This window comes from Toxotes jaculatrix, chromosome 2, assembly GCF_017976425.1.
Source record: "Toxotes jaculatrix isolate fToxJac2 chromosome 2, fToxJac2.pri, whole genome shotgun sequence".
Taxonomy (NCBI): Eukaryota; Metazoa; Chordata; class Actinopteri; family Toxotidae; genus Toxotes; species Toxotes jaculatrix.
The window spans coordinates 15763994-15786554 of NC_054395.1; the positions used below are offsets into that span (position 1 = coordinate 15763994).

Consider the following 22561-nt stretch of genomic DNA (forward strand, 5'->3'; position numbering starts at 1 on the left):
GTTGGTTTGTTTAATCACTCAAACACCCATTCACAGGTCTATAAGGCTGCGTATAGTGCAAGCATTAATTAACATCCTGCACTGGAACATACAAAGATCTGTTTTCTTTTCACAGCAGGCACAGACAAACAATACAAAAAGAGACTGTGTAAAGATTCTTTGTAAGAAAAAAAAACAGGCTAAAATTAAAACATTTCCAGTGTATTACCATCCCCCCCGGAGCAAAGACTTCCTCTTCTCTGAATGCTCTCATTTTTCTTCAAAAGGTTGTGACCCTCACCGCATCCTCCGGGCTTTCTTTGCTCTCTTTCAGTGGCAGATCCCCGTCACCCAGTTTAATCTCTACTTTGTTCCTCTTGGCGAACATCTGGCAGACTTCCAGGAAGGTCTTCTTCTTGGTTTCTGGGACCACCAGCCAGATGTAGATTAGAGTAACCAAGCAGATGACGGAAAAAATGATAAAGCTGTAAGGGCCCAGGCCTCTCTGGAGGGAGAAGGAGGAAAATGTCATCTCTGTGTGTGTCATAAAGATGAGACATTGGAAATACACTTAGCAGTTTATTAAGTACACCAAGCTAAACCTAATGCAGTCTAATACAAAAGTCCTGCATCAAATCCTACCTTCATGAAGGTTATAATGATCAGTTTTTACTGAAATAGGTTCAGAGAGGTGTTGTTTTATCTACGTGTACATAATAAACTGCAACTGACTGTAGGTTGACCAGAAACAGCAGGTTGGACATGAACAGCAGAGGTGAGGTGAGGTGAGGTGAGGTGAGGAGAGGTGAGGAGACGTGAGGAGAGGTGGGGTGATTTTCAGGCTACTTTTACTGGAATGCTCTGTTTTGGTTTCTGTTCTTCAGACACATTCCTCCCTTGTTTGCATTTGGGTCTGAAGATGAAGACTTCAGAGGAAGTAAACAAGAGACAAGCATTGTGTTTATGTTTATCTCTAAGGTGACGTCACTTAGTCCATTGGAGAAGACACAATGACAGAACTGCTCCAAGCAAACAGGGATTGATTCCTGCTTGAAGAAAGGTTTAAGGTGAGCTCAGAGAAACTTTCCCTCTATGTTAAAACAGTCCTCTAGTGTCAGACAGACATCATTCATCACAGTGACAATAACTGAAACACATTTCTGAGTGTACTGAGACTTGAACTTGAACTGTAAAGTACATCTTTACAACCTTTCTAATGTGTTAGCAAAAATGGCACCTAATTAATATGTGTAGTTTCATTTTTCTTTACATACACGTGTTGTTTTGTGTATCATGTAAAAACAACAGCGTGTGGTTTTACGGGGTCTTGGATGGAAGCAGTGACAACAAGACAAGACGAAACAAGAAGCATCGCTGGTGGTGGTAAACAGCCTAAGTCTTGGTAAAAAAAATTTAAAAAACCACCAAATGAGTGTCTTGCTGATGAAATGTTGAAGTCTTGCTTTAAGCTACATTATTTTTTTCTCATTAATCATCAATCATTGATGATGTATTTGTCCTTTTTCATTGGTTGTTGCAGCCTGTATGTCATAATATGTTGTTTCATGTTGCGAGTTTGATGCCTGACAAAGGTCTGTGACCAAAAATGTTGCACTTTCAACCAGCTTAGTGCCAACAGTGTTATGGAATTCAGACTTACTTTTGTTGGGCTAATTTAAGAGTTTGTATGCAAAGCCAAAGACAGACATAAAGCTCATACTGAAGTGAAGCAATTCATAATAAAGTATAAATGATCACACTGCAGTAAGGATGTGGAGTACTTTAGCAAATTGCCTTACTTGTTATGCATAAAACATCTGTGGCTAATGACATTTTGAAACAATAAACCTTTGTTTCCGCAATTTAAGAGTTCTCAGAAGTTGTGTAACTGACCTCTAGGAAGGGGAAGATGAGGCCCACAGTGAAATTGGACAGCCAGTGGACAGATCCTCCGACCATGAAGGCAGCCGGCCTGGCAGACTGCCTGAACATCTCAGTGGTCATCACATTGGGAATGGGACCTGCAGAGCACAGATGTGGTCAACCACAACCAAAACACTGGAGACACGCCACCGCTCCTCAGGGTCACTGCGAGGATGCTCATGTCTCAAACAACTGAGTGCAGATTTACATCATGTGTCATTACATGTCTGGTCACATCCAAACAACACTTCAACTAATGGAGGTCCCTGCTGTAATCAGTGTGGGTGTAAATAACCACTGGCGGGGTCAGACTCACTGGGTCCTATGGCATGTCCCGTGACGTAGATGATGACACAGGCGATGCTGAGATACGGCATCCACGTTATGCTCTCCTGTCAACACAAACCAGCAGCTGCGGTTATCATCAGCCAGTCTTGTTGATGCTTTCAAACAGGAACAAATGTGTGACAAAATCTCCTTAATAGCTGCCCTGTGTGGGAGTCCATGTTACAGGCTTCAGTGAGTGAACGGTTGAAGGGCCTGCTCTCAATCCTTTTCTTTAAATTGTGCCTTTACTGCTGTTGAGAGCGATGCCTGACTGAAAATGTTGGATGCAGGTGAGATTACAGGGTTTCAGAAGGGTGGTTGTGGTTCTGTCTAATGGTCAGTGTCGCTCACACCTCATTCGCTCACAGTTCTCATGACATGTCAAGTCATCATTTTATTTTCCAGACGAAGCTCAAAGTGTATAATATATAAAAATGATAGAGAAGTAAGTTGTAGCGCAGTGACACGTCTTCTGTTGTTTTGGCTTTGTGCTCCGGTTCCCTGAAAAGTTAAAGTGCTGACTTTCAGTTTGAAAGGGTGGGTTCTCTCTGTCATGGTGACAGCCAGCTCATGACCCCTTTTTTTTGCCATTTCCTGATCTCCTTATTTCAGATCTTGCTTTTACTGGTACTGCACAGTCCTCAGTGTGCTCTCGCCTTTCACCATCACCTGATCTCCACATACATGTGGACCTGCTTCCCCAATTCCCTCTCCAGCTCCCCAGTATATATACCTACCCTTTATGCTGCATTCATGTTATTTTGCAAATATTGGTGTAATTATGATCTGGAAGATCTAATTACTTAATAACTTAACTTAATAAAATGCTTGTGCCTGAAAATCAGCCAAAGACCGTCCTTAAATGTAATCAAACCGAAACATAGGTTTCCAATCTCTACCATCCACTGTGTGAATGCAGCATTAGTCATAGTAGTGCTCTGTATTGTCTATTGCACCATCAATGTCATAATATCACACCCTCCTTGTCCTGTTCCGCCGCCTGCCTTGGAGCATTGCCTCTTTGCTTGTGTCTTTTTGGACTTCTTCTTCCTTGTTTTTTGACAAATGTTTCTTGACTTTGCCTTTTGATGTTTAACTTTACCTGTTTTTCCTGTGAATCATGCTTTTGAGTCCACGCCCAAACTGTTACACACCCAAATTACAAAAAGTAATCAGAGGATAGAAAAAGTTTAAAAAATACAAAGAAAAAAACCTTTTCAATGTGTTTGAGGGTGTTTCATCCATATTGAGTGAACACTACAGGACTAATGGAGGTCTTTATAGAGCCTCACCCTGAATGCAGCAGAACAATGATCCTAAAAATACAAACATGACAACTAAGGAGTTCTGGGGCCTGGACTCTCCAAATCAGTCTTGAGTCTTATAACTCAATACAGCTAATCATGTTGATGGGTGCTTTGAAGACTGAGGACTGAAGATAGAACCACCTTAAGACAAGCAAAAGTGAGGATGGCTACTGTAAAGGCCTGAAAGAACATCACCAGGGAAAATACAGACGGGCTGCAGACCTTATATTGAATAATAATTGTTTGAAGTGTGTTTGTCATTTGGCCTACATTTTGGTCCCCTAAAATTGTGTGATCATGCATGAAAAACATATTGTCCACTTTTCATCTATTGTGGATGTAAAGAAATTCAATTCAGAGTCACTGCTTTAACCTCACAGGCATTGTTTCATTTAAAATACAACGTGCCAGAGTACCAAGCACTGTCCTCAGTCTCCACAACACAACAAATCACCTGTCCTCAAGGTTGAGAGACTCTGACATTCAACAGATTAATTTTTTGCGTGCTGAACCACTAGAGGGCAGCAGAGTAACATGTTGAGAGAGTGAGTGACATTGAAGCTGACACTGTAGTGGTACCTGAAGGCTGAGAGCGACAGTGAGCAGCACGCAGGCCCCACAGCAGATCGCAAAACCACAGAGGAGGAGCAGCCGTCGTCCTGAGGCCTCCACAATGAAGACCTGGAGTAACACATTCCCTGTTAATAACTACTGGCTCCGGCTTATATGATCAAACAACAGACTTTACAGGTCACCTCCCCCCCGTCTGATGTTTCACTTTTAAAGCTTTTCAAACTTTTAATGAACCAGGTACCTACAGCAGATACGGTCATGAAGACATTCACTGCTCCTGTTCCCACAGTGACATATTGGATGTGATTCTCGTTGACTCCTGCACTGGCATATATGCTGTCTGCATAGTAGTAAATCTGAGGAGGGAGAGAGAAATGTATTAAGAATTAGCCAAGAGTTGTAGAGCTGAATGAAAACATGGGGAGGAGGATGCAAGAATACTGTGGCTGAAAAGGATTGAATTCAAAGCACTGAAAGATCATTTGATCTGCGTCTGGAACAGAACAGGTTATTTAAACAACACACTGATCTGGTCTTAAATCTGTAACACAGGCAGCATGGACATCAGTGGGTAAGGGACAAGGACAAGGACAGGCACATCTCACCGCATTGACCCCTGACAGCTGCTGGCCCATGTTCATGATGATGATGGACACCAGCTGCCAGCGAAGAGAGCGCTGTGACAGCAGGGACAGCACAGACATGCGGCCCTCTGCCTTCTCCGACTGGTCCTCCAGATGCATCTCCATCACCTCTTCATCCACGTCGTCCCAGCCACGCAGACGCTTTAGTGCTAAGGCCCGACAAGACACGCTGAACACCATAACATACAGTTTCAGCTTATTCTTAAACATGTAAGGCAACATTTTCAGTTTCTCACCTTTCCTTGCTGTCTTCTCATCACCCCTCTGGATGAGCAGGTACCTGGGGCTCTCTGGGAAGAAGGGCAGCAGCAGGAGCTCTATCAGGGCAGGAACGCCAGTCAAACCCAGCATTATAGGCCAACCTGGAGTCAGAGGGAACAGAGACACTTATTTAACCCAGTGGACCAAACCAAAAGCTGAGTCTCCTAAATTAGCTTTTAAGGATGCACTTCTGCAAGGTCTAACCAATGAGGGATGAGTAACATTTACTGCTAAGGCAGTCAGTACCTGTGCTGTTGCCCAGTATGTTTCTGATGCCCAGCACTTGTGCACTGAGGATGCCAACGGTGATGAAGAGCTGTGGTACGATGCCAATGGCTCCCCTCAGGTTTTTGGGAGAGAGTTCGCCCAGATACATGGGCACCACGTTGGATGACAGACCTGAAGACAAGAAAAGAAGGATGAATGAAATCAAACAACTAACCCATTTATAACAGACTTGCATAGCTGAAAAAACAGTATCAGACCTGCACAGATGCCCACTATAAACCTAGCCACAATGATGATCTCGTAGGACTTGGCAATCTCACTGACTCCCATCATCACAGCAGGGACAATGGAGAAGATGTTGTTGAAGAGGAGGGTGCCCTTCCTGTTGCAGGATCAGAGCTTTTAAAGTTATGTTAGACAAACAAGATTATGTTTTTTTTATTGTGCATGGTAAATGTGACATATCTGCTCTTAGATGGGGGCAATAACCTGCTGTATTACCTCCCTAGTTTGTTGACCAGAGGAGCCACCATGAGAGACCCAAAGAAGCCTCCTAGCGGGTACATGGACACAGACAGTGACCAGAGCAGAGTCAGGACGTTTTCCTCCATCGGCCTACCATTACGCTCCATGTAGGTGGTGTTATAGAACTGCTGCATGAACTAAAGAGAGCAGAAAAATACTGATAGAACATCACATCACTGACACCAGCCTTAATAGTTAGTCACTGCATGTTACAGTAAAGTTTTTATATCTTTGCTGAAGTTACCAGTGACGGAGAGTTGACCGCAGCAACATTATATCCATACTGGAAGGATGAACCAAATGCAGATATGAGTGTTGCCAGTGCCAGGACTGCAGTTAATCTCTGTCGGGGGGGAGAAATCAGCACATTCTGTGAAACCTCTTCTCAGCTGTTTGCACACTGTCACAGAACAGACAAAAACAAGACTTGAAATGTGATGGCGGTGACAAGCACGCCCGAACCGTAACTCACCCCTCTCCTCTCCACGGGCTTTCCCCATTCCTCATTCTCTGCCATGGCTGCGATTGGGCTTGTTGTCACTTTCAGAAATAATAACAGCGCACTCTGTTTTTACCCGCTCCACTGCATTCTGCCTGCCCTTTGAACAAGAGATCACAAAGCGTGGCCGTGATTTTACAGCTTGGCTGTAGTTATCGTTTACATGTTGCTGACTGTGCTGCTCTAAGGTTGAGGAAGTTTTGTGTGTAATACACTCTAGTTATAAAATGCTACCCCAGGGCTGAATATTGATATGTGGTGCTTTTATTGGATTGCACCTTCAGCTCAATTGGTTCAATTGATGAGATCTGTATGATAAGGTCAGGTGAGCATCTTTATTGCTTACCTGCTGGCAGAGCTGGATTACAGAAGAGGCTTTATTAAGAGACAACAACACAATGCTGAAATCATAAACAGCTGGCAACACCTTCAGTGTTGATCCTTGTACACTTCGCAGGACACTTCACACTGAAGTCATCTCACACTGATTAGAGAAAAGATACATTTTCTGGAGAAACAACTGTTAAAGTCTTCTTATGTTTTCTTTGACCTCAATTTGTCATGTGCTGCATTGCCTCTTATCTCTAAAGAGGTCTCAAGCTGTTTGCTTTTAAAACTGAATGTTATTGGCTTTGGGGTCAACTCACTGCAAACACAAGGCTAACACATATGTCTGTGAGTCGATAATGCTGGTGGTAAAATGAAATGATTAGAATTCAGACGCATATTGTGTATGCTCAGCGCAAAATATCACAAAACATGCAGTGTTAAGTTTTTGGGAGGCCACTTTCTTTCCATCAATGTTATTTTTTATAAAATTATTTATCTTAATTATATACATGATCGGATGTTATATATTTAGTTGACTTGTTCTTGATTCAGTTGTCAGCATTTGGGTCTTATTTTGTAATATATTTGTTCATGAGAGACAGTGAACTCCTGTGTCCATCTGGTACAAAGGTTGTTGGAATGAAAACACAACAATGGAAATAAGCCTCTGACTTTATTGGTCAACCCCTATAAAGTCAAAGACTTATCTGATATGTGGCATTTTAAAATATACTGGAGTGTTGTCATTAAACCCAGGGACATCACTAGGATTTGGAAACGGGGGGGGGGCTTGGCCACTTTTGGGGGGAGGCATTTATTACTGTCAGGAAAAACTGCAAATATAACAGTAGCCTACTCCAACCATCGATGGAGTTTTTGGAAAGGACTTCCCCATGGTGGTTGACTCTCAAACAGAACAATGCACACAGCCAACAATTATGGACAGGTTAATAGGTGATGCAACAATGAGTACTCTGGTTGACAACACATATCCTCCGGGCGCTCTCATGCTCCTCTCTCGTGCGACGCCCCCTGAGCAGACCTGAGAGCCTGTGCACTCTCATCTCTCAGGGTGCTGTCTATACATGCATATGCGGCTGGGGCATGCTGGGAGATGGGGATGGCTCCCACACTCTCCATAAAGACAGCCACCACCCTGAGTTAGGGTGCCGTCTATACATGCATATGCTGGGAGATGGGGAGACTGACTGTCATGGAGCTAGATAGTACTATAGTAGAATAGTACTTTTCTGTTTGACTGCACCAGATGATAATGTGGTTTCAAGTGGAATAATAATAATAATAATAATAATAATAATAATAATAATAATAATAATAATAGAAGACCATGTTTGTTATTTTGCTTGGTTGATTGTAACCCTACATAATCTTCACTTATATTTTGTGTTGTGAAACATTGAAATGGTGCTGGTACATTCATGAGATGTGCTCTACAAATACAGACTGATGTCATTTTCACATGGTACTGGTGCAAATCATGGTATGTTTTGGGCTTCGTTGGTAAAGAGGTTTATGTGTACGTGGGTAAAGAGAGTGTGCTTGAAGAACAAGGCAGTGGGTGTGCTTGTGTAACTGTTTATGAGTTTTTATTAATAAATAACAGTTTTTGGACTCAGTTGGTTTCTTCTTTTACAAACTATTTCCCCAGCCTTGGAAAAAACCCGTTCAGATGGCACAGATGAGGCTGGGGTGTGTTTGTGTGTGTGTGTGTGTGTGTGTGTGTGTGTGTGTGTGTGTGTGTGTGTGTGTGTGTGTGTGTGTGTGTGTATATATTTATATGTAATGAATCAATATGTCTTATCTATATCTAATGTTTTTTAGGATTATATATCTATATACCTATCTATATAACTCTTTATCTATATCTATCTAATTTATATATTATATATCTATTGCTCTATATACACAGATTCTCCAAAAATACACTATCAACACTACTAACTCTCAAAACACCTAACAAACGCAACAAACCAACGTACTCTGCAAAGAAAAATTCAAATGACCGCCACTATACAGAGCTATTCTATCTCTGAACTCGATCCCACCACGTGATTCACATGACAAACCGAACCAGTCAAGTGATTCGTATGACGTTTGAAGCACTCACCTGCTTCGAACGTCACTCAAGTTCTTCAAACGTCAGTGACCAAACCACACCTCGGCACAGTGGTTCAATACAACTGCCTCATGAGCTACCGTGCATGTGTCGGAGCCTCGAGTGTTAGAGGACCATCACTAGGGACGACTCCCACACTCTTCCAACCTAGCCACCACCCTGACTCAGGGTGCCGTTTCTACATGCATATGCTGGTGGTGCATGCTGGGAGATGGGGACGGCACCAATTGGCCAATTTCCCACACAGTAATATGATAGATAATAGAAAACAGCTTAGCGGCGCAGATGATTTTCTTTTCACGTGGTTGTGCCGCCCCCCGTGTGATGCCGCCCCGGGCGGATGTCAGGTTCACCCCTGCCAAAAACCGCCACTGCTAACATTGTCCATGATTAAACCTGAACCGTAGAAGTGTAGTTTTAGATTTAAAGAGGCAAAATAGTGTCTTTAATGCAGTTGAAAGACAGTGAAATTCAGTCTGGCAGTGTTCTGTTGAATAATTTGCAGGGGCTGTTTTCACTAGAATTAATGTCAGCTATTCTCAGGAGTGAAACCATATAAAGTGAATTTTGATCCAAATGACGGAGCCAATTTGCAGAATCCTTCATTTGGATAATGCAAGTCACATTGAGATTATCACATTATTTCCTTTTTTGCACACTTGGTCACACCATACACCCACAGTACCTTTGAGAAAAGAAATTGATTAGTAAACCAAGACTGAGATGGGGTTATACTAAATTGAATTCAGTGTTGCATCTCATGGGAAAGCATCCAAAAAAAGGAGCTGGGACTTCTGCCATCAACGGATGATATTCATTCAGAGACAGATATTATTACAGTGTGAACTGGGGCACAGGAATTTAAATTCTGACTTGTTTTCACCTGGTAACCTTCTCCATTATCTCTACAGAATCCCTTCATGTGATGGCATCTTTAAATAAAATCTAGGGATATAGCTGGGGGTGTTAATGTTGTGGTTGGTAGCGAGTCACCATTCAAACATGGAGAAAAGCATCTCACATTTAAAGTGTACAAATGCCGTTTCAGTGTGACTTTAATTATGTAAAGACTCAAAGTCTTTATCAGGCTGTGCTTAGACACAGCAAAGCTTTAAGCTAAATGCTAACATCAACATGCTAACGTTTACCATCTTTACAGTCATAGTTTAGCATTTTAGCATGCTAACCTTTGTTAATTGACACTAAACACAAAGTACAACTGAGGCTGATGGAAATTTCATTAGTTGTGAAGATATTTGGTCATAAACAACAGGATTGCAAAAATTAAAAAAACTTGACTTGATGGTGGCGCTAAAGGAAAACTGAACGCATCACCACACCCATCCTGAGAGGGACATCAAAAGAGTTCTCCACCAATTTAGCATTGCTCAACGACTATCTTATCTTAGATACTGTCTTTTTTTTATTGCCCACATACTTGTTCCTTGGCCAAATCTGGTGCCTTTATCTTCCAACAATGCCACTTAACTGCCAACAGGCAACTTTTTTTCACACATACAGTGGAATTGCCCAAGGCCTTTACACAGACCTTGATGAGTAAAACCTGTGAAGCGCCCTTTCATGGGAGTACAAAATTTCAAGGACATCTATCCAATAGAAATTGGAAATAGAAATTTCAGTCTGGATCAAAGTGGTGAACAGGCTGACAGAGTGAGCAGCAGACCAACATTACCACCATGCTACTAGCATGGTTAAAAAGAAGCAGATTCATAAAATGAAGCTGATTTAAGCAAAACTGATTTTTTTGTTGCATCTAATTGGAAAGTAAATGTGTGACTTTTGCCATCACAAGAAGGATATGGAAATGTCACTCAGGTGATTCAGTTTAAAAAATATATGTATTTTCATTTCCTTAGCTGACGTAGTGCAGCGGTAGCAATATTGCCAGCAAACAGCCGGTGGTGCTAATGTTGTGGTTGGTAGGATCTCACCATTCAAAAGATGATACTCATTCAGAGACAGATATTATTACAGTGTGAACTGGGGCACAGCAATTTAAATTCTGGCTTGTTTTTTTGCCTGGTGATCTCCATTTATCTCAACAGAACACATTTCTCCCTGTTATTAGTTTGTGTGATAGTATCTTTAAATATAATCTAAGGAAGTAACTGGTGTTAATTGTTGTGGTTGGCAGCATATCACCATTCAAAGAAGGAGAAGAACTCCAAAAAACATTTAAAGTGTAAAGTGCAGTTTCACTCTGAATGTAAATGCCTACTTTCTCACAAACTCTGCAAACCAACCAGAACCACTCCCTTACTATTGCTTGCAGTGTTGGTGACGTTTTCTGTTACACGTATAAAAAATGCTCTGTCACTTCTAAATCTAACATCTAAATGTCCTGTTGCTGCTCTGACCTATTGCCCATTAGCCTTGGTGGTTAATGTGTTTGAGAATTGGCTTCTAGAACCAAAGACGCAGCCAAATGAACAGCCGGTGCAGTAAAAAAAAAAAAAAAAAAAAAAAAAGAAAAAAAGATGACCATTGACTGAACTGGTGCATGGTCACCGCGTGCCGGAGTTCTGTAGTTCTCTTCTAACTTAATGAATTAAGTGCTGTAATGCTGTAAAGTGCTATATAAAAAAAAAAGATAACCATTGACTGATCTGGTGCATGGTCACCGCGTGCCTCAGCTCTGTGGTTCTCTTCTAACTTAATGAATTAAGTGGGCAGAGAGCCAGCAGAGGAAAGAACAGAAATCCCTTCCTTAGGAGTTTCTATGGGCTCCGGTTACTTCAATGTCAGCCAAATCTCAGAACCCACACAGTGGATTAATTCCTCCAGGAAATACAGTAAGTGTCATTCCTATGTGAGACCTCTGTCGTCCTCAAGGACAAAAAAAAAAAAAACGTTCACAGGCTGTTTTATCAGCATCAGCACAAACACCACACACTAACTCCACTTTCCCAGACACAGCATCTGGTGTTCTGTCACTGCTACTGATGGTTCTGAGAGAATGAACTCTGCACTGTGTCCCATTACTTTAGAGCAGAAGTAAATTTAGACTAAAGGAAAACTCTTTATCTCAAAGAAAACTGTGTACTTATGGTTTTAATATTTTCAGTATAAACAGTATAAAATCCCCATGTTCTGGGAAAGATAGCCTATAAGGGAACTAACTGCCCCCATAAGAGTACAGTGTTATTCATGGACAGACTGTGAGTTAATGGGCCTCTGGTCACAGAAATATAAAATGTCCCTCCATCCCTCTTACATAAAGGTAAGCCACCCAGACTCAAAGAGACACACAATGACAGTCGTTTTCTGTCTCTTTCTACTTGCTTTGTTCCTCTTTGGAGTTGCCCTGCATCTGTCTGTGGCTGTTTTGTCTCTCCTTATGGTTATACTGCATCTCTTTATAGTTGTTTCGCATCACTTTGTAGTCATTTTTCTTAACTTTATAGGTTTTTAGTTGTTTGACTGAAATTCCTGCAAGTAATAACAATCACTTCAAACACAGGCTCTAGTCCAGTCCAGGGGCTCCTTGACCGCTTGGGCCACTGGGCCCTGTAGACACGTTTAGTAATCCTTCCGCAGTTTTGTTGCAGTCTAATGAAAAGTCTGGCTGACCTGATACAAAGGACTGTTACATCATCCACTTTCGCATTGACTAATTCATCAGAGCCACAGAAAAAGCATACAATATCCATAAATCCACTTACCATAATTCCACCTACACACAGCTTCCTAAATAAGCATTTGCCCTCTGTGAGTCAAACAAACAATAATCACTTGAGGATAAGAGAAAATTGACTGTCAACATGGTGGAATTTCTCCTTCTTCACCTTTGCCTACACTCACCACAGTAATGAATCTTATTTGAGTGTTGCTCATCATCTCAGGGACAGGCTCATTAAAACTCAATGGATCCTGAGACAAAACTAAAAAGAGGTGAGGAAACTATAGGAAGCGGAGCTGTGGTTTTAAGGCCACCCACGAGCCCCGTAGAGTTCAGCGGGTTCTTACGCTCCTTGTTGGTACGCATTCGGCCTGTAGCTAAGTCTGGCAAACAGGAGTCAACAACAGCAGGGGTCAAAGGAGAAGTGAAGCTCATGAGAAAGGCTCGGGTTTCAAGGAGGAAGGATGGCATGTGATGATAGTTCATGCAACCTCCTGACCACAATGACAGTGATGACGTGGAGTTAATTTTGGTGACTCGTCAAATGCTGATGGATTTTTGCAACTACTGAAAAATGTGGCAACTACCAGGTTAGGCAAGAATGAATAGGTCTGGAGAAAAATAAGACAAAAGTCTCAAGTTAATTCATACTTACATATGTGCATTATAGAGAATATGTTATGTTTTAATGTAACTCCTGTGTATGTATTTTCATCGCCATTTCGTTTACTACCTTGTAAAGAGATGGTCAGATGTAAGCAAGTTACATCACAGAATATATCAAAGTGATAATCTATCCCAAAATGCATGTAACATATTTTGAATATCTTGCTTGAAAGATGACTGTAAAAACTAACAGAACTGCAGCTGTGTTCGGCTTAATGTCAGTCAGTCATAATGGATTCAGATTTTCACTTTGGAAAATACTGTCCATCTCAAAATTGAATCTTTCAAACACTCATTGTTTTGGCAAAAATACGCCTAAATGCACTGCTTTCATGTTGTGCTATCACCCTCTTCAAAGCTCAGAAGCTCTGCCAATATCAGTGTATTTAGCCATGTTTCAGCAAAAATTCAATCAGCGAGGAAAAAGAGTTTTTTTTTTTTTTTTTTTTTACTTAACACTAAAATACAGGTAGTTTTCCCCATAAATACAGTACTTGAATACTCAGTGGAGCAAGATGAAAACTGAACATTCATTTCACAGTGATAAACTCAGAATGTAAGTGAGTCCACACAGTGCATCAAGAATAAAGCTACAGAGCTGTCTTCTGTGGAGTGTACCATTAAAAAAAAACAACAACCAGAAAACATGTATAGAGAGCAACTTAAAGTGAAACAGCACTTTAAAGTTTGATGTACAGCACATTTATGAAACTAAAGTAAAAAAAAAAAAAATCTGCATGTGCAAAATTTATGTCATATTCAAAAAGCTTCACCAAATGCCAGTGTATAGACAGGCAGCATTAATTGTCATCATCACCCTAAGTGTATGAACCTGAATAATCTAAAACCCTTTCTGCAGGCACTTGCTGTAATGAGGTTCAGTGTGAAGGCCATACGCTGCTCCCTTTATGTCAACCATCTTCTCATGCACAGAATCAAGTATCATCTATCAGTTCCAGCTTGGTCGGTGTTGTCTTCTTCTCTCTGTGCGGAGGTGTCCCGTCCTGGCGGCACCCTGTGAGGGGCGTCATCTGAGTGCTGCACCTCTGTTCGACATTTGGAGCAGCAGAAGAGAGCGGTGCACAGGCGAGTGCGGATGGGCTGAGTAAACAATACGAACATAATGCAGTTGGCTGCTCCCTGCGAGGTGTTGCCAATACCCTGTTGGGTCCAAACATAAGTACTTGTGAGCAGTGATGGATGAATACACTGGAATAAAATGTCCCTTAATTATATTTTTAACCCATTTAGAGGGACGGTTTATCCATCTTAAAAAGTAGTAGTGATACTTCTCAGATGTTCAGAAAGATCAGTAAACAAAGGAACTTTCCATGATGAATGTGTGATGATTCACAGGCTCGACAGCATGTAGTCACACATTATATTAGTATTTTAGCAATCCATGATAGCACACATGCACACCCACACAAATGTGTGGTTATACACACAAAATGACTCACAAACAAGCAAAATCTAAAGGAAGAATCAGAATTGAGGAAAAGTGAACTGTAGAACAACTACTACGAAATAGCAAATGTCCTCAAAACTGTACATCATTGCTTTAAAAAACCCTTTGTGTACACTCACATGTAGAGTGACCAGCACTGGGCTCTGTCTGACCGGAGACTTGGCTAGCAGCAGTATGAAACGCACTGTGCTCCAAATGCGCAGGACGATGAAGATAACAGGAATAAGTGTGAGCTTCCTATCAGCCATGGAGGAGAAGGATTGGGACTGAGGCCTGTTGGGCAAAATGGGACGGTACTCGGACAGGGCAGCATGCTGCACAGAAAGTACACAAAAAATATACATGATATTTTAAAAGATAAGAACATGAGGCAGAAACATACATATAGAGAATTAAATATGAATATATTAAATCCTGGAGAGGTGTTTTGTTGGTGGAGAAACAAATTATGTACATGAGAAAAAAAATAAACGTGGAGGGAGGAAAATAAAATTTGTACATGATTCTGCTGTGGCTGTAGAATGTAACTTGTGTCATAAAAGCTCACTGTGAATGGAAACATGAAAACCAACATGTAGGCCAAAACCCGGTTTGGTCCCTCACCGCTATGTGGATGTGTCTCTTGATCAGGATGTAGAGGACAGGGAGGGTGAGGTAAGCCAGGAACTCCCAGATCTTTCCCGTCAGCAGCATCCACAGGACATGGTCAGGGGCGCTGATCCTGACCCAGCACCAGCCCACAGACACCTCTGATGCATCGTAGCCAATCTTGTGTAAGCACACGGCTGCAACAGTGATGATCAGAGGAACACCCCAGCTAGACAAAACAAAGGGTTTAGAGGATTAAACATAACTTCCCCATAGTTCAACTTCCTATCTTTAAACATCTCCACACACCATGCATATAAACATTTGGCGAGTTCAACACCCACAAATATCACAAAAACACATGACACCATGTGATAGATTATCTTGCGCTTAAGGCTTTTGTGTGTTACATAGTGTGCACCATGGAGTCTGTTATAAACACAACAAAGTGATCTCAGTGCTTTAAGAAGCAGCGTTCACTGTGTTTCCCCCCTGAAGCAGCACCTCTCTTCTTAAAACACCAGTTTAAAATAATACAATATTTTCAATGGAACACATGATATACACGACATCACTATAAATACCCATATGCTTTATGCCTGGTTGTGTGTGTGTGTGTGTTTTGTATACAAGCCTCAATGAATGGCTCTGCTGTGTGATCTTCAATTCAGTGGAGCGCTCGAGAATTCACAGAAACAAAATTAGAATGACAACAACAGACACTGCGGTGAGGCATACCCAGGGGTGAAAATGTTCCTGTGTCCAAAAATAGATCAATTATACGGTGCCACACCACAGTGAATCGACTCCCTCCTTACATCTTCACAATCAACACAGACGGCTCATTAAATGTGCAGGAGGGAAACTGACACAAAGGATGAAACGTATGTGCCGATTCAGAGCAAAGTGAAGTAAAGTCTAGCAAACAACAAAACAAGTGGCTTGCTACACCTTTTAATAACCTCATATATATTTTTGAACCGTGTTTGAACCGTGTTTGATGAAGTTTTGAGTTGTGTAATTGTTTTTGTAGTTAGAGTACTCATCAGTGTTAGGTGAAAATTACTTAAAAATTTTAAAAATAATGATATATGTCATCACTTTGGGACCAGTAACATTCTGCCTAATACTGTGTGGCACATCAGGCATAATTTCAGTGATGGAAAACAAATTATTCTGACCACCCAATCTCCTTAAATGTGACAAATTAAAACTAAAGATGAGCGTATATCATCACCTTTTTTCCCTTGAGGCAATGAGTGTAACAGCATCTTAATGGGATGTTCTCCAGAATCCACCTGCTGTGGAACAAATACCAGAGCAAACACGATGAAAATGCTAATGTGATGTTAAAGGAAAATTCCAGGATTTTTAAACTTGGGCCATATTTTCTCATATTTCTGGGGCGGCGAAATGATTAACAGGGACAAAAATGTTTGGAATTGGTCTAATATTGAGCGTGAACCCTACAGCCAGCAACCAGAATGGCTGTACTGTAAAAAAAAAAAAGGGGGCATTTGTTCGCATCAAAGTAGGTCCACTAAACATGCTTTTTTTTGCCACTGACAGGCTCAGATTCACTCAGTCATTTTAAGCGTCTGAAAACATTAGAGAAACACCTTTTTGTTTACATTTTGATTGTTCTGGTCTCTGTTGTAACATCACTTTCAATGTCTGTATTATTTTCACAGGAGGGTGGGTGTTTTCTGATGTTCAGGAAAGGAGAAGTCAAACCAAATCTGATCAGTAATAAAAAGTACCAGTAATAACTACCATCCTCGTTCAATTTCCAATAAGTATCTCTCTCATATATCCTAATGTCCTGGATGCAAATGTTGGCATAAAAATGCTCTTATAACATAAGGTCATGCATTAAAAGTAAGCATGAATAGGCCTTTGTACACACACACACACACATTCTACCCAGATAATGTGAGCTTGTTGATATCACTTTTTCAATAATTGTGAATGTCAACAGCTGAAAAGGGGAAATGGATCTATATAATTATTTTATAATCAGTCAGGGCTCATGGGACATTTTTGTCATTACCCTACCACGCTTTTGTGTTTACTGATGCCAGATCAACAAAATAACTTTAGCTAAAGACATAAGCTCCACTCAATCTCTAGCTGATCTCTCCACTGTTGGATAAGTATTTTTCTTCTATCAAAAACACAATGATTCTTAGTTTTGGATTATTGCACACTGATGAAAACATAATTCTGAATATTATATTCCAATGTTGCAAATAGAGCCCCTAAATCTTACGCACTGGTCCTTTAAATTACTCTGAGCGCCTGAGGAAACACATTGTGTGTTCTGATGAAACAAAACTTCAAGTACTACAGTGTCTGGTGAGCCCTGGAGAAAACTGGAAGTTGAGCAAGTATCGGTAGGAGGCACAGATGAAAACAAAACTGCCTTGAAGTGGCTCAGACAAAATATGAGGAAGCTAATGGGAAAAACAAAAGCAAAACAAAACAAAACAAAACAAAACAAAACAAAACAAAAGCTGTAACAGCTTATTAGTCCATATTGCATCATTTTGATTTAAATACAGGCAATGTTTATGAACGGGGTGGACTCTAAGACGAACATGGTGTGAAAAATGTAAAAAAAAAAAAAAAAAACATGAGAGAGGTGCTGCATTTACTTTAGAGACGGTCCCTAACTTCAGTTTCTCATTTTCCCAAATGACCTGTCGGCTCCAATGTTTTCAAATCACTACGCTTCAACACCGATTGGAGAGACAAAAAAATCACCTGTGCAGCTTCAATACACTTTTATTATGTAATGCAGAACTAATCTTGCGGGGATTATTGATCTCATTCAAAAGTTACTGACACTTAACTTCTCAACCCGTCTGGATGGTGCAGCCATAAGGGAAAGTACGACCAACGCACGCAACTCACCTGACAAGGTGGAAAAACAGCACCAGGCTGTCGGCGAACCTCTGGCTGGACCTCACGATGAGAAAATACAGGTAAATGGCGATGGCCACGGTCCAGAAAAAAGAGCTGGTGTTCGCGAAAGTGGATATGGCCCCTTGAACGACGCACTCCAGCGAGTCGGTGCGAAAAACTCTCCAGACTCCGAAGGCGTAGGAGACGGCGGACAGCCAGTCCGACACCGAGAGGAAAACCAGGAGTTTTCTCGGAGTCGTCCTCAAATCTGACCAGATAATGTAGGTGAGGATGATGAGAGACGAGCCCAGGAAGGACAGCGCGCAGGTAAACAACACGACGACCTGCTCGGATAAGTAAACATCAGTCTGGTTTGCCATCGTTTGCGCGTTGATTAGATTTGAGCCACTGTCACCTCATCTCCTGTCAGACGATGTTTGCAAACACTCCTCCTCGACGAGCAGAGTGGTGTGCGTTTTGGACATATCACCACAGTCTGTCCGCACGGTTGGTGACATGTGAAACACTGAGTCGAGCCATATGACTAAACAAACTCACTCCACAGCCTTTAAGGCAGCTGAGCAAAACTTTTCTCTCAGGATTTAACCCCTCCCCTCCCGCCTTCACTTCTCCCTCTCTGCACCAACCCGGAACCCAAAGCAGAAGTCGGAGTCAGCTGGTAATGGGGGCAGGTCTATTTTTGGCTCTAATGATCTTTACTGATGTGACCCTGGTAAAGCTATTGCATCAGGGTTTGTCACATAAGAACACATGACAGCATTTTCCCCATTCCAGACATGATGTATATACAAGAAATGATCCTGTTATGCTACCTGTCATTTCAGGCATCAATCAAGTCATTCAGCAGTGTAGTATAAAATTCTATATATATTATAATGTATATATATATATTTTTTTTTTATTTGATTACTTCAGGTAAAAATATTGCAGCTTTTATATTAAAAAAAAGGCCCACTCCATCTTAAAGCTTGGCAATATATAAGCTGCGTAATAATACATTTTATTTATGTTGTAGTTTTCAGCACAGGGTCACAAAGTGCTTTACAAAATGCAAATTTATCAAATAGTGAGGTAAAAGAAATAATCACATGACTAAGAGAATCAGAGAGTGCAAAAAAAATTAAATATAGCAATATGATAAAAGTAATCACAATTACATTTGCACAAGGCCCATTAGAGCTTGACCTTATCAATAAAAATTTAAAGTGATATCTAAAGGTAATTGTAAACCAGCGTAGAGACACAAGGGTCCAAAATCCTAACAGTAGAAATCTGAGTTGTGGACTGGAAAGATTTTTTGTTTGCTTATACTGTAAGCTATAGAGTAGTCATTGCCAAAATATTATCATTATCACCTCAGGACTGCAGCAAACAAATATTTTCATTATTATTTTTTTTTAAAATGTAATGTCATTCTTTTTGATTAATGGAATAATTGCTTGCTCAAAATCAGTGAAAGGCAGCCTTTAAACATTTCTAAGAGCCCAAGGTGAGATCTGCTTGTTTTGTCCAACCAATATATAAAATTCACAATTATATAAAAACAGAGAAAGCGGCAGATCTTTCCCAGTTCTGAAAGCAGTGAGTGATGGGAACGATTAATCAAGTATCAATTAACTGCACCAACTAATTGACTGTATTATCAGTGTTAAGGTCTTCAGCTGAACATATGTTCCCCAGCCCTGTGCTGTATTCGAACATACTGAAGCATCAGATTTAACCAAGTGGAAAACAAAAGCACAGATTTTGATTTAAAAGGCAGCTCACAGTAACACACTGCGTTTCCTGTCCATTGTGTTAGTTTTGCATTGCAGGACTGAGACAGTCACTTTCCTTGAACGGGGGCCATGTCTCAGCGTTCTGGGATGGTAAAGGAATTTTTAAATGGAAAAACACACGTTTAATTAAAATTTTCAGCTGATGGTTACATTTTGCTTCAAACTAAATTTCCTTGTTATCAAACACTTCACTGGGCTCACAGCCCCCCCCCCCCCCCCATAGCAAAGTAAACATTTGTGACATTTTTGAGTAATGAGGAATGTCTGCAGAGCTCTTTGTGTCGAGCGGCTGTTAATTCCTCTGTGGCCTTGTAATTGTGGTTCGCCGATGAGCCGAAGTGTAGAAAGATTTCAAGCCATAAAGCCGTGACCTTGTGTGAGAGCAGGACTTTACTGCTTCTGCATTGCTGCAGCCCAGAAAAACGGCAAACCCCCTTTTTGTGTTTACAGCAATGCAGTGGCACACTGGTCTTTTTCCTGCAGTCTGCTGCAGACACGTCTGTGTTTATCACCAGAATCAGCCCATGACCGACAATCAGTTTTACAATACACAAAGCTTGCACCAGAAGTGTCATTACAATAAATCAACAAAAGATTTGGTGATTCTGTAGTCAAAAATATGTTACATCAGAAACACACCATACATTTAGCTGCATCTGTGTTTGCAATACGTTTGTGTGTGTGTGTGTGTGTGTGTGTGTGTGTGTGTGTGTGAGTGTGTGTGTGTGTGTGTGTGTGTATGTGTATGTGTGAAAAACCTAAATTAGTGTGCACCTGGCATTCAGGCCCTTCTGGCTCATCTGCACTCATTAGGTCTAATGTGTTCACATGGCAACATCATTTTTTCGAGGGTCTCAAAGAGCTTTTACACAGTGCAAAGTGGTTTATACAACACAAGTTTTCCATAATTACAAAATGCACATGTACTGTGAAAACAAACAAGGCAAATTAATAAATCAGTCCTTATGTAACTGTTATTTACCCCCTTCCTTTTTTTCTTAGTTTTAATTTATTACATGAAGAAATAACTGATAAATTAGAAATTGACCATATTCACTATTTACCAGGGAAGAGGCTTAAAGCAAAAATAAATTTGTACACAAAAAAACATGCATTTGCAACTGAAAAATAAGAAATCTAAAATCATAGTAAGCCAAGCCATATTTTGTGAATGAAAGGGATTTTAGGTCGTCTCAATGGGGGGGGGGGGGGGTACAATGTAGGTTTTACAAATCGCTGCAGTGTTTGATGAACAAAAGCATGCTGGGAGGTTGCTTTCAGTCACAAGATGGCAGCAGAGGATCATAAAAGTACATAAACAAAGTGTAGAAGTTTGATGTTTTGATCCAAATGCAAATATTGAAGAGGCTGTAAACAAAAAGGCCATGCTCTCAGTCGATCTATGCATCGGCTCCTCAGCTCTTGTTAATTTCTACAGTGCCAGCACACATGTAAAAACTTACAGTAGCAGCAGGATCCTCGTTTGCCACAATGCTGATTTGCGTTTTTTCCTCCGCTCTCGTTTTTTTTTTCTCTCCCTGTAACAGCTGTGATCCCAGGGCCTCTTATTGCGAAGAATTTCTGCGGCAGTATACTTGCTGATTGCTTCGTTCTCACTCCTCACAACAACCAGCTAAGACACTGCCAGAGAAACACCCACAGCACCCGCATTGGACAGATCCGTCGCTCCATCTGCCTCTCTCTCTCTCTCCACCCCCTGCAACCCCCCCCCCGGCAGGATCCTGACTGGACTGGTCTTTGACGTGCACTTCCACCTGTGAGTCTGGCGTTACAGACGCTCACGCTTTTCATGCCCAGCTCTGTGGTGGTGGTGGTGGTGGTGGTTGTTGAAAGGCAATGGCCTCGCACTGAAAGCCCCCCCCAGGGGTGGTGTGGTCCCATGCCAACAGCCAGAAGCTCTATAAGAGAAGCAGGAAATAATGATTAAGTAGCAGCTGGTTCATGGAATCAGAAACCTCATCTGGCCAGATATATTTCTCTGTAAACTTAAAAAGAAATCTTAGAAATCTTAAATTAAGATTTCAGGAGGCACTCTGCCCCGCCTTTCTCAGCTTTATATAACTGTGATGCATTGATGACTGTACGCTCCGCTGCCCAGAGTGACCCAAAGCTTGTTCCCATACAGATCCTTGATACTCTTCTAGCCTTTTGTGCAGCATCACTTTAAGTGCACACAACTTGGGCAAACACAAACACCCCCAAACTAAGAATAGACTTGCCGTGACTCATGATTTTGCAACAAAAAGCTCAGATTGATTTAGCTCTCATCTATTTGTGTGTGTGTGTGTCCCTCTCTTCTCATGACCGCCATATAATGCAGGTCCCTGTGTGTGTTTATGTTCCTAAGGGACGACAACTAAAATCCCCTTGCCATCACTTCGCGTTCGCTCGCTGCAGTGCTATTTTGAGCCGGCTGACCATTCCATACTGTCCTCTCCCTGTGGACTCTGCTTTGCTGACAAGACAACATGGATACTAAAGAACGATCTGCAGTCACTGGCAAATGAGGGAAGAGTAGGAATTATGAAGGAGATAGAGAGAGGTGTCAGGAGGGATGTTTGGGGAACACAGAGTTGGCTGAACGTCCTCTGTCTGGTGTAGCTTTACTGCCGAAATCCGCAGCGAGGTTATTTGTGGCCCTCCATGTCTGCTTTTGCTGTATTTTATGACGCATTCTTTGGTTGTATAACTGGAAAATCTTCGCTTGATTGGTGGTTGGAGCATTTTGACCTTATCTGATGT

General features: G+C 41.3%; 2 protein-coding genes across 3 annotated transcripts; both read right to left on the minus strand.

The window, feature by feature from the left end:
- Positions 1–10: 10 nt before the first annotated feature.
- LOC121190569 (solute carrier family 2, facilitated glucose transporter member 5-like) lies at positions 11–21496 on the minus strand. 2 transcript variants are annotated; one of them, XM_041051407.1, is made up of 13 exons: positions 21262–21496; positions 6240–6366; positions 6012–6110; positions 5744–5904; positions 5500–5624; positions 5261–5413; positions 4990–5115; positions 4715–4902; positions 4355–4465; positions 4116–4217; positions 2219–2294; positions 1873–2000; positions 11–484 (listed from the first exon to the last, which is right to left on the minus strand). In XM_041051407.1, the coding sequence occupies exons 2-13, from the start codon at positions 6282–6284 to the stop codon at positions 260–262; spliced, it is 1539 nt and encodes a 512-aa protein (XP_040907341.1). In that variant the 5' UTR covers positions 6285–6366; positions 21262–21496; the 3' UTR covers positions 11–259. The 2 variants fall into 2 exon arrangements, with proteins under 2 accessions (XP_040907341.1, XP_040907350.1); XM_041051416.1 differs by lacking the exons at positions 6012–6110; positions 6240–6366; positions 21262–21496 and having other exon boundaries at positions 5732–5856.
- Positions 13159–18602, minus strand: gpr157 (G protein-coupled receptor 157). The gene is made up of 4 exons (XM_041051430.1): positions 18009–18602; positions 15111–15324; positions 14627–14821; positions 13159–14200 (listed from the first exon to the last, which is right to left on the minus strand). The coding sequence occupies exons 1-4, from the start codon at positions 18377–18379 to the stop codon at positions 13982–13984; spliced, it is 999 nt and encodes a 332-aa protein (XP_040907364.1). The 5' UTR covers positions 18380–18602; the 3' UTR covers positions 13159–13981.
- Positions 21497–22561: the final 1065 nt, after the last annotated feature.

Bases quoted from the DNA above. Each gene is read 5' to 3' on its own strand.
- LOC121190569 (XM_041051407.1), bottom strand. From the start codon at position 6,284: ATGGCAGAGAATGAGGAATGGGGAAAGCCCGTGGAGAGGAGAGGG. The intron at 5,116-5,260 runs GTACTGACTGCC...CTCTGACTCCAG, and splicing joins CATACTGGGCAACAGCACAG to GTTGGCCTATAATGCTGGGT. The intron at 2,001-2,218 runs GTGAGTCTGACC...TGTGCTCTGCAG, and splicing joins GGGACATGCCATAGGACCCA to GTCCCATTCCCAATGTGATG.
- gpr157 (XM_041051430.1), bottom strand. From the start codon at position 18,379: ATGGCAAACCAGACTGATGTTTACTTATCCGAGCAGGTCGTCGTGTTG. The intron at 14,822-15,110 runs GTGAGGGACCAA...CTTTCTGTGCAG, and splicing joins AGAGACACATCCACATAGCG to CATGCTGCCCTGTCCGAGTA. The intron at 14,201-14,626 runs GTGAGTGTACAC...TGGACCCAACAG, and splicing joins CAGTGCTGGTCACTCTACAT to GGTATTGGCAACACCTCGCA.